The sequence below is a fragment of the Pongo abelii genome, chromosome 4 (genome assembly GCF_028885655.2).
Source record: "Pongo abelii isolate AG06213 chromosome 4, NHGRI_mPonAbe1-v2.0_pri, whole genome shotgun sequence".
In the NCBI taxonomy this organism is placed as follows: Eukaryota; Metazoa; Chordata; class Mammalia; order Primates; family Hominidae; genus Pongo; species Pongo abelii.
The window spans coordinates 94,996,482-95,014,236 of NC_071989.2; the positions used below are offsets into that span (position 1 = coordinate 94,996,482).

A 17,755-nucleotide genomic window follows, 5' to 3' on the forward strand; every position below is an offset into this window, starting at 1 on the left:
TGTTCTCTCAGTTTATGGAAAACAATTATATTGTAACATTGAGGTGCTACAGTGGATTGATTGTATTTTACAGTGACTGAACCCAAAAACCTTCAATGTTTACTGATTTTCATAGATTTGGTGCTTTTTGCTTTAAAACACATAGTCATCTCTTTAGTGGAATCTAGCTATCTTCAAATATATTTCCTGATTTTCATTTTTCTTTTAACAATTTTGGATTTATATGGTATTAGATTTTTTATTAAAAACATAAAACCTTGCTTGTTCTTTTAATAATGCTTTTATTTATCTCATTTTCACCACACCCCTCTGTGGCTTGTGTTAAATGCTGCTTCTGGTATTAAGTTCATTCATACACTACTAGTTAACTTTTCAGGTCCTTTTGTTTTGGTTTTTAACATTATTATATTTGTTTTAAATTAACTTTGTAGTATAGGGAAGATAACATACTTGAAGATACACACACACACATATTCTAATTATATATATATAGTAGGTTAAACAAAATCTGTCTGGAGAAGTGTTTCCTAGGTGGCTCAAAAGTTCCCATTTGTCCAGTATATTAAAGGAAGATTTAAAATTCCAAGATTTCCGTATTCAGGACAATAGAATGATCTTATTGATTATAGAGAAACAACTTTATATTTAAAAATATATGTGGTTCACTAAAATTTATATTAAAATACAGTATGTCATTTTATTTTTTTGTAATATTTTCCCAATATTTCCCAATTTGTAACACTTTTAATCAAAATAATAAGCTTTTCTCCCTATAGTGATAATCCTACATGTAAGATTAGCTGGGGGTTTTTTTTCTTCTTTTTGCCTGCTTTTCATGTGTTTTATGACCTGTTTCTGATATAAAACCAGTATGTGTAAATGTGATAATAAAAATTCTTAATTTACCTGAACTCTGCTTCTTAAATAAATGCCATGTTTCTGTGAATTCTTCATTCTTAGTATCTCATATGTACTCTTGGGGGTGAAAAAAAAGGTAGACTTTTAATCATTTCCTCATTTATGGTGACTCTTTGAATATGGTATTGTTGACCTGGCTGCCCACTTGATGGGTATGGAAAATCAGAATCTGGGCCATGTATTCTGGCCTGTAAATCTATATTAAGAACATTCTGGTTTTTCTAAAATAATATGAATGTTATGATCATTTATTCTATTAATGTATTTGTGTTATGTGCTTTGAAAAAAATTTGCTAATTAGATAATCCTTGGTAAGAAAGTTTACACATATTTTTAAAGATTTTGCATTTTTATGAGACAGATTAATATTAGAAATTTTTATTTTAACAGCATTGGGGACATCATAGATCACTATCGAAAAGAACAGATTGTTGAAGGATATTATCTTAAGGAACCTGTACCAATGCAGGTCAGTGTTGCATTTCATATTGCAATAATTAGCATTTTATTTTAAAATGCATTTTGGTGGTATGTTTTTGCACACATTTGTACAATTCAAATTGGATACAACTTAAAACTACAGATTATTTAGATTTTTTAGAAAGTAAACTGTAAGAATCTTTTAGTTTTTATCTATGTTGATTTTAGGTAATCAGGAACAACCTAGTGGCTTTTTGAGATTAGAAGCAGTCGTGGAGGAAGGTAAGTTGCAGTAGGTCCAGGAGTGAGTTTTTTGGAGGCAAAAGTAGAGACAGCAGGGATTAACCACAGCCAGCTTATTAAAGCCTGGGGAGTAATAAAAGGAAATAAAAAATACTGATAGAAGAGGATTAGAGCAAAAAATGGTTTACACTTTTTCTTTGTTTATTTGCCTGTAGTTTTACAGTGAGAGAATTTGAGAATGTCTGTATACTCTGAGTAAAAACTGTATAGTAGTAAAGAGGAGAGTGATGTTGTATGGGGAGATGGGTGGTGGCAGTGTCTTACAGATAGGGTCCTAGACAAAAATGAATAGAATCTAGAACATAAAAGGAAAGATTGGCCTTGAGCAAGAGCGCCTGTTAAATATTAGTTGATTAACGCTTAGGGTGATTAGCTTCTGTTTCTTCCTCATTGCACTTTCTGAAGTGTGTGGTAGGGAAATGGTATAACAGGGGTTAGAAAAAGGTGCTTCAAAAGACGGATTAATAATTTTCCTAAGTGGAAAATGGAGGTACTGTTATTCTAGGGACATAAAGGATTATTAAGGGTTTTGGGTACCCAGCTGCAATTGTACAGTGATTTGTAGTGTGCCTACTTTCTTGATGTTTCCTCCTAACAAGTTCATTTCACATGGCTATAGCTACTACTTATTGCAGTTAATTGGTGGGGGGCGGGGTGGGGGGTGAGGAATCATTAATCTGAAGCTAAATATAAATTCAAGAATCATCATAATCTTGTCACATTTTAACATACAGGCACACCTCATTTTATTGTGCATTGCCTTATTATGTTTCAAAGATAGTTTTTTTTACAAATTGAAGGTTTGTGGCAACAAGGACGTCTTTTGCTACTGTTTTTCCAAAGCATGTGCTCATTTGTGTCTTAGTGTCACATTTTGGTAATTCTTAAAATGTTTCAAACTTTTTCACTATTATATGTTATGTTGATCTGTGATCAGTGATCTTTAATGTTACTGTTGCAATTGTTTTGGGGTGCCATGAACTACATCTGAAGAAGACTGCAAGCTTAATCAATAAATGTAGTGTATGTTCTGACTGCTTCATTGACTGGCTGGTTCTGTTTCTCTTCCTGTCCTTGGGCCTTCCTATTTCTGCAGACACAACACTATTAAAATTGGGCCAATTAATAATCCTACAGTGGCCTCTAAATGGTCAAGTGAAAGGAAAAGTCACATGTCTCTCACATTAAGTCAAAAGCTAGAAATGATTAAGCCTAGGGAGGCATGGTGAAAGCCAAAATAGGCTGAAAGCTAGGTCTCTTGCACCAAACAGCAAAGTTGTGAATGCAAAGGAAGAGTTGTTGAAGGAAATTGAAAGTGCTACTCCATTGAACACATGAATGATTAATAAAGTGAAACACCCTTATTGCTGATATAGAGAAAATTTGAGTGGTCTGGATTGAAGATTAAACCAGGGATAACATTCCCTTAAGCCAAAGCCTATCCAAAGCAAGGTTCTAACTCTCTTCTATTCTGTGAAGGCTGATAGAGGTGAGGAAGCTCCAGAAGAAAAGTTGGAAGCTAGCAGAGATTGATTCATAAGATTCAAGGAAAGATGCTATCTCCATAACATAAAAGTGTAAGGTGAAGCAAAGAAACTGTAGCAAGTTACCCAGAACATCTAGCTAGTTTTCCAGAAGATAACTAGCAAGTTATCCAGAAGATAAGTGTTGAAGAAACAACAGATTTTCAGTGTAAAGAAGACATCCTTCTATCTGAAAATATTATCTAGGACTTTCATGGCAAGAGTTAATGCTTGGCTTCGAAGCTTCAAAGGTCAGGCTGACTGACTCTCTTTTCAGGGGCTAATGCAGCTGGTGACTTTAGGTTGAAACCAATTAATCATTGACTATTCTGAAAATCCTAGGAGCATCAGAATTTTGCCAAATCTACTGTGCCTGTGCTCTGTCAATGGAACTACAAAGCCTGCATGATAGCCCATCTCTTTACAGCATGGTTTACTGAATATTTTAAAGCCACTGTTGAAACCTAGTGCTCAGAACAAACAATTCCTTTCAAAATGTTACTGATCACTGACAATGCAACTCTACAATCAAGAGCTCAGACAGAGATGTACAAGGAGATTGTTGTTTTCATGCCAACTAACACAGCTTATATTCTGCAGCCCATGGATCAAGGAGTAATTTTGACTTTCAAATCCTTAGTTAAGAAATAATTTCATAATGTTATGTTTGCAAAAAGTAGTGACTCTTATGGATCTGGGCAAGGTACATTGAAAACCCTTTGGAAAGGATTCATCATTCTAGAGGCCATTAAGAACATTTGTGATTCATGGGCAGAGGCCAAAATAACAACATTAACAGAAGTTTGGAAGAAGCTGATTCCAACTCTTACGGATAACTTTGAGGGGCTCAAGACTACAAGATGACTTTGAGGAGGAGGTAGCTGCAGATGTGGTACAAGTAGCAGGAGAACTAAATTTGGAAGTGGAGCTTTAAGATGTGACTGAATTACTCCACTTTTGTGATGAAACTGGAGTGAAAGAGGAGTTGCTTGTTATGGATGAGAAAAGAAAGTGGTGTCTTGAGATAGAATCTACTCCTGTGAAGATCCTGTGATCACTACTGAAATGAAAACAAATAATTTAGAATATTCTATAAACTTAACTTGATAAAGCAGCAAGAGAGTTTGAGAGGAATGCCTCGTTTTGGAAGAAGTTCAACTGTGGGTAAAATGGTATCAAACAGCATTTTAGGGAATTTCTTTTGTGAAAGAAGAGTCAATTGATGCAGCAGACTTCATTTTTAAGAAATTGCCACAACCACCCCAACCTTTGGCAACCACTGCCCTAATCACTTAGCAGACATCAGTATCAAGGCAAGACCCTTCACCAGCATAAAGATTATGACTCACTGAAGTCCTAGATGATTGTTAGTTTTTTTTTTTTCCCCCTCCGGAGTCAGGGTCTTGCCCTGTGGCTGAGGCTGGAGTACAGTGGTTCAACTGTAGCTCACTGCAACCTTGAGCTCCTGGGCTCAAGCAATCCTCCTGCCTCAGGCTCCCCAGTAGCTAGGACTACAGGTGTACACCACCATGCCTAGCTAATATTTTTTGTAGAGATAGAGTCTTGCTCTGTTGCCCAGGCTAGTCTTGAATTCCAAGGCAGAAGCCTTGGTCTCCCAAAATGCTGAGATTACAGTTGTGAGCCACCTTGGTTGCCCCAACAGTTTTTAGTAATAAAATATTTTTAAATTAACACGTGTACATTGTTAGACATAATGCTATTGCACACTTAGTAGACTACAGTATAGTTGTAAACATAACTTATACATGCACTGCGAAACCAAAAAAATTCGTATGGCTGGCTTTATTGTGGTGGTCTGGAGCCAAATCCGAAATACCTCCAAGGTATGCCTATATTTTCCTTCATTCCTGCATGCTTTCCTAGTAGAATTTAAGGTCTATGAGAACAGAGATTCCCAGTGCTTAGAACAGTACCTGACATTAGATATTCAATAAATATTGATTGAATGAATGATTCTCTGCTTTCCAGCAAGAAATACCTACTTTATCCTTGCCTGTATTGTTACTAATGTCTTACACTTCAATGTGCTCCTTCCTATCACCATGTCAGTCTTCCTCGCTGCCTATCTAAATACTATTTTAACATCCATCTTGTTTCGCTTTTTGAGTAATTTTTTTTATTACCGCAAAGTAATTGGAAGAGAAGGTAGCCAGAACATATAACATACACATACATATAAAAATATATATATGTTTTATATATGTGTATTTTTTAAATAATATGGGTGAGTGCTTTTTAGACCACGGCTAGGATCTTTTTTCAGGATCAGAGGTGCCTTTGCCTCCAGATGACAGATCCTGCCATATAGTTCCATTGCTGTATCCTCAATTCTAATTCCCCTTGGCTCTTTGAGTTAGTGATTTTAATTTTATTTGACCCCAAATTAAATCATACATTTCCCCATACTGAATTTGTACTTAGAATTTTCTAATTTAAGTTTTGATCAAGACCATCCTGGCTAACACGGTGAAACCCCATCTCTACTAAAAATACAAAAAATTAGCCAGGTGTGGTGGCATGCCACTGTAGTCCCAGCTACTCTGGAGGCTGAGGCAGGAGAATCACTTGAACCCGGGAGGTGGAGGTTGCAGTGAGCCGAGATTCCACCACTGCACTCCAGACTGGGCGACAGAACGAGACTCCATCTCAAAAAAAAGAAAAAGAAATAGTATATGGCATCTAATAAACTTGCAGTATGTGTTATAAGACTGCTTTAAGAATTACTTGAGATATATAATATGCCTCGCTCTTGTGTTAGTTTTATAACTGAACAAACCTCCAATTGGTTTTGCAAAAGTGCCTATAATGCTTTGAATACTTCAGAAATAATTGATGCTGATTATAAAGTAATTTGACTGATTGCTGCACAGAAACTATTAAGTGCTATTTGTAGTCTATTATTTTGGAGCATGGGGTGATGAAAAGTAGGTTTTAGTAGAAGTTTGGGGAATAATAAAACTCATTCTTCAAGCAGGATTTTAACTATTAGTACAAAAGGAAGTACTATCTTTTTACTAATTGCCAAATTGATTAGCTGGCAAATCACCTCATCTTCCAATGAGGTGATCCTGTGTACCCACACTCAGGCTAAGATGCTGGCAAAGGCTAAGAAACAGCAGAGTCCTAGCTAGGTTTGCTTACTTCCTGGAACTATTAACACTTTGTGAGGCAAGCATTAGACAAAAAGGGGCCTTTTGAGACAATATACCCCATAATAAAAATGCCTTACATTTTTGAGCACTATATGTTAAGCACTGTTTTTTATACATATTCATTCATTTAATTTTTTCAACTTTACCAAGGTGACACTATAATGATGCCTATTTCAAAGATAAGGGAACTGAGAGCTGAGAGGTTAATAACTTAAATCATCCTCAATTCTTCTCTTTTTTCTTCCTGTACTTTATATCTAACCTGTCAGGAAGATCATACTGACTCTGCCTTCAAAATATGTCTAGAATATGACCACCACCAGAAACCTGCCTTCATCTGCTAGTTTCTAGCTTTGTCCCCTTATGCTGCATGCTGCGCAGCAGTCACTGGGATCCATTTAAAATGTCAGATCGTGTTACTCCTCTGTTTTAATAGTTGAAAATGTTCTCCATTTCTTTCAGAATAAAAGCCAAAGTCCTTAGAATGGCATACAAGACCCAACAGTGGCAGTCCATTAATTTTCTGAACTCGTCTCTTCCTACTATCCTCCTGCCACTCTTTTTCACTCATACTTGCTTCTGTACTATTATTTGTAAATAAGCCAGACTCTTTCCTTCCTTAGGATCTTTGCTGTAGCTGTTCACTGTGTCCAAAATTATTTTCTCTTGGATATCCACTAGCCTCACTCTTACATCTTTCAAGTTTTTGCTCAAAATTTAGCAAATTAGCAAATGACACTTACCTAGACACCTTAATTAACACTGCAACTTGCTCAACCCTGCAGAGCACTTACCTTCTAACATACAGTACAATTTATTTATTTATGTTTATTTTTAATCTTTTCCTGGTTAGAATATAAGTTCCATGAGGATAGGGGTCTTTGATTTGTTCACTGATGTCTCTCAAGAACTTCAACAGTGCCTGAGACTCAACAAACATTTATTGAATTAATATATTAAATGGTGTTTTCCTACATTAAGTGACAAAGCTAGGATCTGCAAGTTAAGTCTGCCTTCAGGAGCTTACACATGTAACTTCTAGGGAAAAGCTTGGTTCAATGGCTGTTAGACTCTCACCAATCAGATTACTGAATTTCCTTGGGAGGAATGTAAAAAATCTAAGAACTATCTCTTGGGCTGAGAAAAGGAACATGCAGAGAAGCCTTTCTCCTCTCATTGACTAGGACTTGAAGGGGAACATCACACTTCGGGGACTGTTGTGGGGTGGGGGGAGGGGGGAGGGATAGCATTGGGAGATATACCTAATGCTAGATGACGAGTTAGTGGGTGCAGCGCACCAGCATGGCACATGTATACATATGTAACTTACCTGTACATTGCGCATATGTACCATAAAACCTAAAGTATAATAATAATAAAAAAAAAAAAAAAAAAAGAAAAGTGAAGTTGTGTTTTTGCCCATAGCATCTTCTAGTGTATTGGAATCCTTTAGGATTTGTGGGCTAGTCCCCACTTTAATATGATTTTTAAAAGACCTATATAGAGCATCTTGGAATCAAGTATTTAAATCCAAATATTAGTGTGGTTACACATCTTAAATGACAGACTCCAAGAATGTTCCATTCTGCAGCTAATACTAAGTGCCATCACCATTGAACTAAAGATTTGATAAATACAAATCTGTATTACCAGGAAAGTAAAGTCATCACTGTTTGTAACATCATGGTCCAGTGTACCCTTTTAATTTTTTTATATTCCCAAGTCATTTTACAAATAATTCGCATCACCAAGATTAAGGGTATAATCCAAAAACAACTTCACTGGAAAATGTAGTAAGAATTTAAATGTAGCGTACCCAAATTTTTGTCCATGTTTTCATGTCTAGAAAGGCTTACGTACCTGAAATGGACAGTCTTTTCAATGCAACTAACAGTTCTTCACCCTTCGTGCACAGACCTGGAACACAGCCATCTTGTAAATTCTGATTCCAGGTTTGAAATCAGATACTTGTCTAATAAGTTCTATTTGTAATTACTTTGGTTCTTCTTGCATTGTATCTATCATATCAATTCCAGATTTTAAGTACATCACTACTGGAATCTAGCTTATTCTTTCTTGTTTTTGTATTATCAAAATGCAGTGGTTTTTTTTTTTTTTTTTTTTGAGATGGAATTTTGCTTTTTGCTCAGGCTTGGAGTGGAATGGCGTGAGCTCACTGCAACCTCCGCCTCCTGGGTTCAAGCGATTCTCCTGCCTCAGCCTCCCATGTAGCTGGAATTACAGGCACGCGCCACCACGCCCAGCTAATTTTGTATTTTTCTAGAGACAGGGTTTCACCATGTCGGCCAGGCTGGTCTTGAACTCCTGACTTCAGATGATCTGCCCGCCTCGGCCTCCTAAAGTGCTGGGATTAAAGGCGTGAGCAAAATGCAGTACTTTTGAAAACTCTGATGGCTCATAATTTTGTTGGAGAGTACAGTGTCCATTGCTCCATAATTGTAAAATATTTTTGTTTAGATTTTAAAACACAAGTTAACATTGATGTTCATAAGAGTGATCAATCCAGTGAATTTTAAAATTTCTATGTTATATGTTTACTTTCAGTAATTTTTTATACAAAGGCCCTTTAATATTTGCCCATTCACAAATCATATTAAGTAAATTTTGATGTACATACAAAAATTTAAATAGTCTCATTTCTTTTTAGCAAAACAGGATAAGAGAAGTAATATGGTTCACTCAGTGATTCTTGAGTTTGAGAAAATTCAAGTATATCATCATCTGAAATATCATAGTCTGAGGTTTGTTTATCAAAATCGATTCTGCCATCATGATAGAGTCTAGAGTGCTGCTATTTCTTTGCATTCGTTTTCTGATTTTTGTAATTGTCAAACATCTTCCTGGATCAGTTTTTTTCTCTTTATCATTTATGAGCAGAAAATAAAGAGTTCTGAATATTTTAAGTACGTTCAATCAAAGCTAAAAAGACAGCAAAGATGGCCTTTTATGTTTTTACAAAAGACGCTGCAATACTTTGCAACACAGTTAAACACACACACACATACACACACACCCAGAGTGATGCAATAGAGATTATTTATTTCAGTTATATCATCCTCTAGGCCAGGGGTTGGCAAGTTTTCTGTAAAGGGTTTTGCAGTTCATTTAGTGTGTCCACTAAAGTCTGTCTTTTTATCTGGAAGCAACCACAGACAGCATGTTAGGGAATGAGCATGGCTGTGTTCCAGTAAAACTTTATGTATAAAAAACAGGTGGTGGACTGGATTTAGCATGCATGCCATAGTTTGTCAACCCTGCTGTAAGCAATTCATTCTTCTATTTTCTTATTATTTTAGTAATTTTGTAGCATTAACTTGGGAATAATTCTGAGTAATGATGAAATAGTTCCTAGGATGATGAAACAGCATAATGTTTCAAGATAGAGAGAGGATTATGAAAATCCCACAGCATAACTTAGATTTATAAGAGGATTGAATGGATCCATGAAGTTTGTAAGATGGACTAAAAGTCATAAAATATTAATCCTTGCAAAATAGTAAGAACTACTCAAAAAGGAAACCAAAAAACTAAAACTGAGTCCAGTTGACCTTAATAGTAAAATTGAAGATTCATTTATTCTGGAAACATCATGATAAAGGCATCCTGATATAATTCTTTTCCTCAGGGGATTTAGCAATTAATATAAGTTCTGCTATAATGTAACATATGCATTCCTAAAAATCATAGCATGATGCAAAATCAGGCAGTCAAAACCACAGGGCTTTTGGGAAAAGTGAGGTTAGGGGTGTAACACTTAGAAATTTCATCAGGGATACATTAAGAAAGAAAGAACCTAATATAAATATGTTGCTTAGTTTTATACATTTTCTTTTTAAGAAATACGTACATCCTACAATAAATATGGCAATTTACCTTAAAAAAAGAGGTACATTACATGAGGAAATGGCCATTGGTAGAGTTGAAGCATGGGAATGTTGCAGAGTGGCAGAGAAGGATTATCTGAAATCACGGTTATAACACCAGCTGTGGATGGATGGGTGTGGCACGTGACACACTTAGTGGATTGAGGGAACTGTTAGGTATTTGAAATGTGTATGTTTTGTTCATTCTCATGTCTTAGTTCACCTGGTACTGCTGTCTGTATTCACCTAGCATTTCTCACAGACACAATTGTGCATAAGCAAACATGAATTTGCTTTATGCTTATATTGGGTCCTAATATACCAGTTATGCTGGGACAAGTTTATGTTTTTAAAACATTATTTGCTGTAAAATATAACTGACTGTATTTGAAAATAGCTTATTAGGTATCCACGGAAACAGACAACTTATTAGTTGTTCTTGGGATTGGCAAAGAAACCTTTCTGTGAACATTGTTGTCCGTGTTCTTTGAAATTATAAGGAAACATTTCTGAGAATTTCTTTGGAAAGCAAAAGATCATTTATGTGTTATGTGTATCTAGATTTTAGTATTTTAAGCACTTTGGCTTTTAATTGGTAATTTTATAGATTTTTACTTCATTTCCATCAAGAATGTATGAAATAATTTTAATGTTTTTTAAAATTCAGGATCAAGAACAAGTACTCAATGACACAGTGGATGGCAAGGAAATCTATAATACCATCCGTCGTAAAACAAAGGATGCCTTTTATAAAAACATTGTTAAGAAAGGTTATCTTCTGAAAAAGGGTAAGTTCAGACTTTTATCATTAACCCATTTGATAGAGACGTTGTAAATATGGAGCTCTGAACTTACTGTGATATATATTTAATAAGTTTTGACATGAGTTATTAGTAATTGACACTTGTTTAGAGCCCATGTATAAGCATTCTTCAAAATTTAGAGTGTAGGTATATTAAAAGTCTACATTTTCAACCAGAATGTTTTTTCTACCCATGGTTTCTTTTTTTCGTTCTTTTCTTTTTTTTTTTATTTTGAGGAACTCCTTATGGCACATGGTACATTCATAGTATTGATATTTTACAGATTTACCTCAATTTGACATAAAGACATTTTGGGGAATTGTGGGTGGCGGTATGCTTTAGTGGAAGAGTTTTTTCCTTAAGACTGTTAAAGAATTACTCCAAAACAAGAATTCTGACGATTTTATCATGATGAAATCTCTGAAGATATAGTTAAGGTATTCTCAGCATTTACTCTGTGATCAAAACAAGTAATATAACAAAAGGCATTTTTGTACAGATTTGTTACAGGCATTTTCTCATTATGTAAGAATTGGCATATTACATAAGCTTTGGAATAAAAATTGATTCATATTTTTAGAAACACTCATTTTAATAATATGTAGGATTTCACAATTGTTTGGCTAAGAGAAAACAATTTTTTTTTTTAAACAGGCAAAGGAAAACGTTGGAAAAATTTATATTTTATCTTAGAGGGTAGTGATGCCCAACTTATTTATTTTGAAAGCGAAAAACGAGCTACCAAACCAAAAGGATTAATAGATCTCAGTGTATGTTCTGTCTATGTCGTTCATGATAGTCTCTTTGGCAGGTAAGAGACTGGTTTCCTATTTTTCTTTCGGAATTGTCTTAATAATAAAATAGTGAGTATAAACAAAGCAAACCAATTTTGAGAGCCCTAAAATCATCTTCTAAAAGTAGCAGATGCACTTTCTAGGTGATTTTTGCCTTCCTTGCTTAATTTTAGACTAACATATACATAAAGTCTACTCCATTGTGTTGCACAGAAATCTTTGGCATGACATTTCCTGTAGTATAAAGCATGTTTTGTCCCTGCCCCCCACCAGCAATCTTTTGAGTGACTTACTTTGAGTCTTCGTCACCTTTCCTCTGATTTTTTCACATGGTTTAACTCAGTGTAGCCAAGAGTACTAGGTGCACTCAATTCTGCTATTAACACTATAAGCAAGTTCTTAAGAAAGTTAATGTTAAAAAATAATCTTAAAATTGTCTTGATAGGAAAAATGTATTTGAAATTAAAAAAAATTCTTACATTGATTTCTTGGTTTTAAAAAAATGAATATAAATGTATAAGCTGAATCCTTGACATTAGAAGACAAATCCAGCTCTTGATTACATCTGGATTTTTTCTCAAGAACAATGGCCTTTACCTTTCACCATTAGTATTATCAGTAATCCATCCCAGTCTTTTTAGATGTACTTACCATTTTTATTACCTATTGTTATGATTAGTAAGAGAAAAGATAGTTAAAACAAATGTTTCAACAGCTTGTTTTTCTGCTGCAGGATGGCATTTCTGAGGCAAATCTACATTTTATCCTGTTGAAATATTTCTCTTCTTTAAGAGAAATACCTGTAAAATATATAGCCTTGTCATTTCTTTTTGCAGTGTGTTTATAAGATCACATTAGTGTTACTTGTGATTTTGACAGTTTTTTAAAATGATCAAATAGGTTTGGGAAATGCTGATTGAACAAACAGTTTTACTTATAGCAAGGCTTTCTGTAGCCTTAGCTAGTGTTTATATTGTGAATCTGTAAAACAGTATGAATTACTTCATAAATTCATTTTACAAAGATACCCTTTTTTTTCCCCCTGAATACTCACTGATACCTCATAAAGAGTTGTTCCAAAAAACACAAAGATTGGGTGAGACAGGATTTCTTGAGATTTTTCTGCCCCTCTTTAACAGCCTGAGAATCTTAACCTTCAAATGTGGTTGATTCAGGCCTCTGTCTTTTTTAGTTCTACTCTGCACCCTTCTTGTGGGTTGAATCCTTCCTCAAACCAGTTCCCTACGTGGTAGCAAGGTAGCAAACAGCACCAGAGAAAGGGCTGTAAGCATTCACTCCCATAATTATTAAAAAATCTTGAAAATATTCTATTGAGCCACCTCTCAACCAATTTTTAGTTCTGGGTTACTGAGGTAGCAAAAGGAATGGGATTATCCTGATAGAATGAGGAGGCCCTTTTGTGCCCAGATATGTTGCTGGAAATGATCTCACCCAAATAGTGAGGCTGCTCTACTTACCATATGTATGGGTGAAATGGATGTTGGAGAGACAACACTATTCACTACTAAATGTAGTTTATTATCGTGAAAACAGTTAAAACAGTAAAAGTAGAATATTTGGGGAACAATTTTATTGAGATCAGTAATATGAAATAGGTAGCTCTTGATTCTTGGAGGATGGGTATGAATTCATTTGGATAGTTGAGCAGAGCTTCCTAACCAGTGTTCCATTAATCAGTATAGGTGTCCCTTGAGATACCAGTGGTGATAGTTGAGCAGAGCTTCCTAACCAGTGTTCCATTAATCAGTATAGGTGTCTCTTGAGATACCAGTGGCTGTAAAATCCTATTGTAGTACAGATATTTAACAAATGTTTTATATTTCAAAAATTATAACACTTGAAATCATATGATCCCTGTATAAACTGTTCTAATTCATTATTTTATTGGGGCAAAAGAATTGGTGCGTTAACACTTGGAGACAGAGAGCTTTTTATAGTGGCTATACCTCAGTACTTCCTACTTTCTTGTTCAGTCATCCAGGTACTCTGAATATTACTTTATTCACAGCTTCATTATGAAGCTACCTTTTATGTTCAAGCAGAAATGTCTCATTTTGCTTCTTACCTTTTTTCGATTAACAGAGAAGTTAAAATTGTTTTAATTATCGTAAAATATATAAGGAGGTTCTTGAAAAGAACATAATGAATTTGATATATTTTTCATTTTTCCTACTTTATAATTAGCCTTAATGTACAGATACTAATTTTTCCCACCATAAGGGCAATTTAGTGACTAACATTGGAAAGTCATTAGACTCACAAGATAAAAAATAATTTAAAAAAAATGTAACTCACTTACTAGGACCTGAAAGAAATACATTTAATTGCTAAATATTTCTTTAATACTTTAAAACAAAGAAGGTCCTATGGAAATGCTAGTTAAGTTTATGAGTGATGATGAGGCTTCATGATAGGAACATTTAAAGATTTTATGCCAAGATTATATATATGTTTGTCTGTAGACCTGAATTCCATATTAAATAATATAATGAAATGGAGGCTGTAATAAAATCTAAGCTGCTTCAGTTGCATGTGTTTTCAGTTTTATGTGAGAAATGGAATCAAAATACCTACTGTTGGTTGCTGAAGTATGTTACCTGTCCAAAAGAAAAGTTTTGAATAAAAGTTTATGATTACAGGAGAAAAACTTTTGGTGAATGATTCTCATTTTGCAGATTTACTGAAGAATGAGTAAACTTCGTCAAATTATATGTACAATACAAAAAGATATGTGTTTTGACAGTTTATGGATTTAAGGCAGAAATTCAACCTTGGAAAAATGAGGTTAAAAATGATTCACTAATGATACTTACAACTGGAATTAGATGAATCTTAAGGAAGTATTAAGATGAATATTGCAATATCTAAGATTGAAGAAAAGCTTTAGCATTATTTTGATATAGTTTATATGAACAGATGCAGTTAGATTGGAAGTCTGTTGGCACAATCAAAAGAAAGGTCCACATTACACTTGACGGTAAAAGAGAAAGAATTGCTAGAGTAAAAAGAAGGATCAGATCCTTGAAGCACAAGTTGAAGATTGTGAATGATTCCTATTCTGGTTAGTAACAAGAAAGGAGTTTCTGTCTGGTAGGGGGAAAAGCAATAAATATACATTTACCACTTGCTGTAAGGTTGTAGCTTGCTTCTTGTACAGTTTCTTGTTGAAGGTGACTTAAAAGAATTTGAAGACATTAAAAAAAGTCTTTGTCATGAATTATATTTAACGATACCAGGTCTGAAACCTAGTATGAAAAAGTTATGTTCATGAGAACTAAACTCAAGTCTCTCATTTAGAAAACAGATTTTTCTTTTTTTTTTCTTTTTTGTAAAAATCTCATTTATGATTTTCTTTTTTTTTTTCTTTTATTATTATTATTATTATTATACTTTAGGTTTTATGGTACATGTGCGCAATGTGCAGGTAAGTTACATATGTATACATGTGCCATGCTGGTGCGCTGCACCCACCAACTCGTCATCTAGATTTTTCTTTTAAGGCTGGGCGCAGTGGCTCACGCCTGTAATCCTAGCACTTCGGGAGCCCAAGGTGGGCTGATCGCTTGAGCCCAGGGGTTGGAGACCAGCCTGGGCCTACATGGCGAACCCCTGTCTCTTTAAAAAATTAAAAAATTAGCCAGGTGTGGTGGTGCACACCTGTGGTCCTACCTACTCAGGAGAATGAGGTATGAGGATTGTCTGAGCCCAGGCTCACAACTGCCAGGATGTTGCAGTGAGCTGACTGTACCACTACACCTACGGCAGAGTGAGGCCCTGTCTCAAACAAAACTAAACCAAAAACAATAAAAATTTTTTTTTCAAAGTATGCTAGTTTATTATTAACTATTTTTTTTTAAAGTGCCTTCCTGTGAAATAGAGAAGCACTTAGTGAGAAAGACTGAATGCCAAGGCAAATAGCATTAACAAAGTACATTTCAAGGAAATGAGAAGACATCTACCATATAATAGGACAAGTAGAAAAATAGGTTGATAAATTATGTATTACCATAGGATGCAAATACCAGAGGACAAAAGGGGAAATTATAGATGAATGTTAATATCTTTTTCTTTATTATCAAATTAATGCCAGGCATTGAACATTTCCTGCTTTGTGTACACACAGAACCTGATATGCTGACCTTTAGCATTTAGATGAAGACTAATGTGAAAGTTAACAGCCACCTTGTGCAGTAGGTGATTAGTGCGCATGCTCAGCCTGATGCTGAACGAATGTTGGATGGCAATGCTGTTTTCTTGCATGGCTTTAGTTGCACAGCTGTGCAATTTTTCCAGATTATTTTCAATATTAAGAGATCTCTAAGCACTCCATTTCCTTGTATTAAACTTCTGACTTTTAATACTGCATTACTTAGAAAGATGTCTTAGTGATACAAAGTTATTCTAGTGAATATCCATGTGGTAATTAATTTTTACACCATCTTTTCTTAGCTGGATCTCACTGTGGTATTTATTGCTTTACATTTATTTACGGAAATGTTTTGCTGGATATTAAATTTAAGATTGGCAGTTATTTTGCCATTTTTAAGATGGTTTTCTGCCTTCCAACATTTTCGTTGTCATTCAAATTGTTTCTGTTTTAGAGGTAATATATCTTTGTCTTTTCTCTTAGAGGTAATGTATCTCACACAACTTTCTCTGGATGCTTTGAGATTTTTCCTTATATTTTTAGCGGTAAAACTAAAATGTACCTACTATAAATTAAAAAAAAAATTATCCTTAGGTTTGTAGTGCTTCATCAATCTGAGACCTGATGTTCTTTGTCAGTTTTAGAAAACTTTTGGTTAGTATCTATTTAAATGGTTAGTATCTAATTTAAACAGTTGTTCTGCCACATTCTTTTTTCTTCTTGGAGTCCTGTTAAAAAAAAGTTGCACTATTTCCCATGCTGTTTTCTGTGTTTTTCATCCTTTTTTCCTCTGTACCAACCTACATATTTTCTTCTGATCTTTCAGTTCACTAATCTTCCATTCTGCAGTTAAATCCACTTTTTCAGGACTTCATTTTATTACATTATTTTCAATTTAGAATTTCCATTTTTTTAAAGATCCAGTTTCTGGTAAAATTCTTGTTACCTATTTTCTTAAACATTATAATTACTTGAAAGTCTTATCTGTCTTCAGTATCTGGATTATATGTATGTCTTTCTGGTTTTTCATCTTAACTTTTAGCCATTTAATCCTGATGCCTGTAGTGTCTACTTACTTTGAGTGGTAGACATTGTACATGAAAAACTATGGAAACTATGGATGATAATGTTATTGCGTCCAGAAAGAATTGTTCTTATGGATGGTGTAGGGATAGTACATCTTGTAAAGGCTGTTCTATTTCTGGTTTGCCCTTATCATGAAGGCACAGCCCTTCAGGGGTCTCAATGGAAAGCCTGAAATTCATTTTTTTTTCTCCTAGCACTATCAAACTACTGGATTTGTAGTTAGCTTTTTAGCCTTTTAGCAACTATTTTCTGCTTAGCGTCTCAGCTACACAGCTTAGGAACTGGCAACTGCCTTGAACGGAAAAGATGTGGAGAATGTCGGGTTAATTATAGTATGATCTTGGCTCCTCAAATCTTAGCTGCTTTGGTTGTTCTCCAGTGCTTTCAAACAGTTGTTTTTCTGTTTTGTATTACTATTTTAAGTTTTATCCAACTAGAGTGGTTAGTCTGACACAGGCAACATTTAGGATTGGAAGTTTCCAATTCCTATTTTCCATGATTACTTTTAAGACATTCTCAAAGCATGAAAAGATAGTCTTTATCTTTAATAAGTGTTAAGCTTGTCCTCTGTGTATTTTTGCTATGGCCTCCTAACATTAGCATGATATAAAATCTTTGTTTAAAGCAGGAAACAGAAGTAACATTTATTGAGTTCCAAAAACATGCAGGCCCTTAATAAAGAT

General features: G+C 34.7%; 1 protein-coding gene across 4 annotated transcripts in view; it reads left to right on the forward strand.

Annotated features, from left to right (window-relative positions):
• RASA1 (RAS p21 protein activator 1) overlaps positions 1-17,755 on the forward strand; it is a 121,671-nt gene that overhangs the window by 81,102 nt on the left and 22,814 nt on the right. For all 4 annotated transcript variants that reach the window (XM_054555038.1, NM_001131793.1, XM_063723868.1 and 1 more), the window contains 3 exon segments: positions 1,309-1,387; positions 10,889-11,009; positions 11,679-11,835. In XM_054555038.1, coding sequence (XP_054411013.1) covers positions 1,309-1,387; positions 10,889-11,009; positions 11,679-11,835 — 357 coding nt within the window.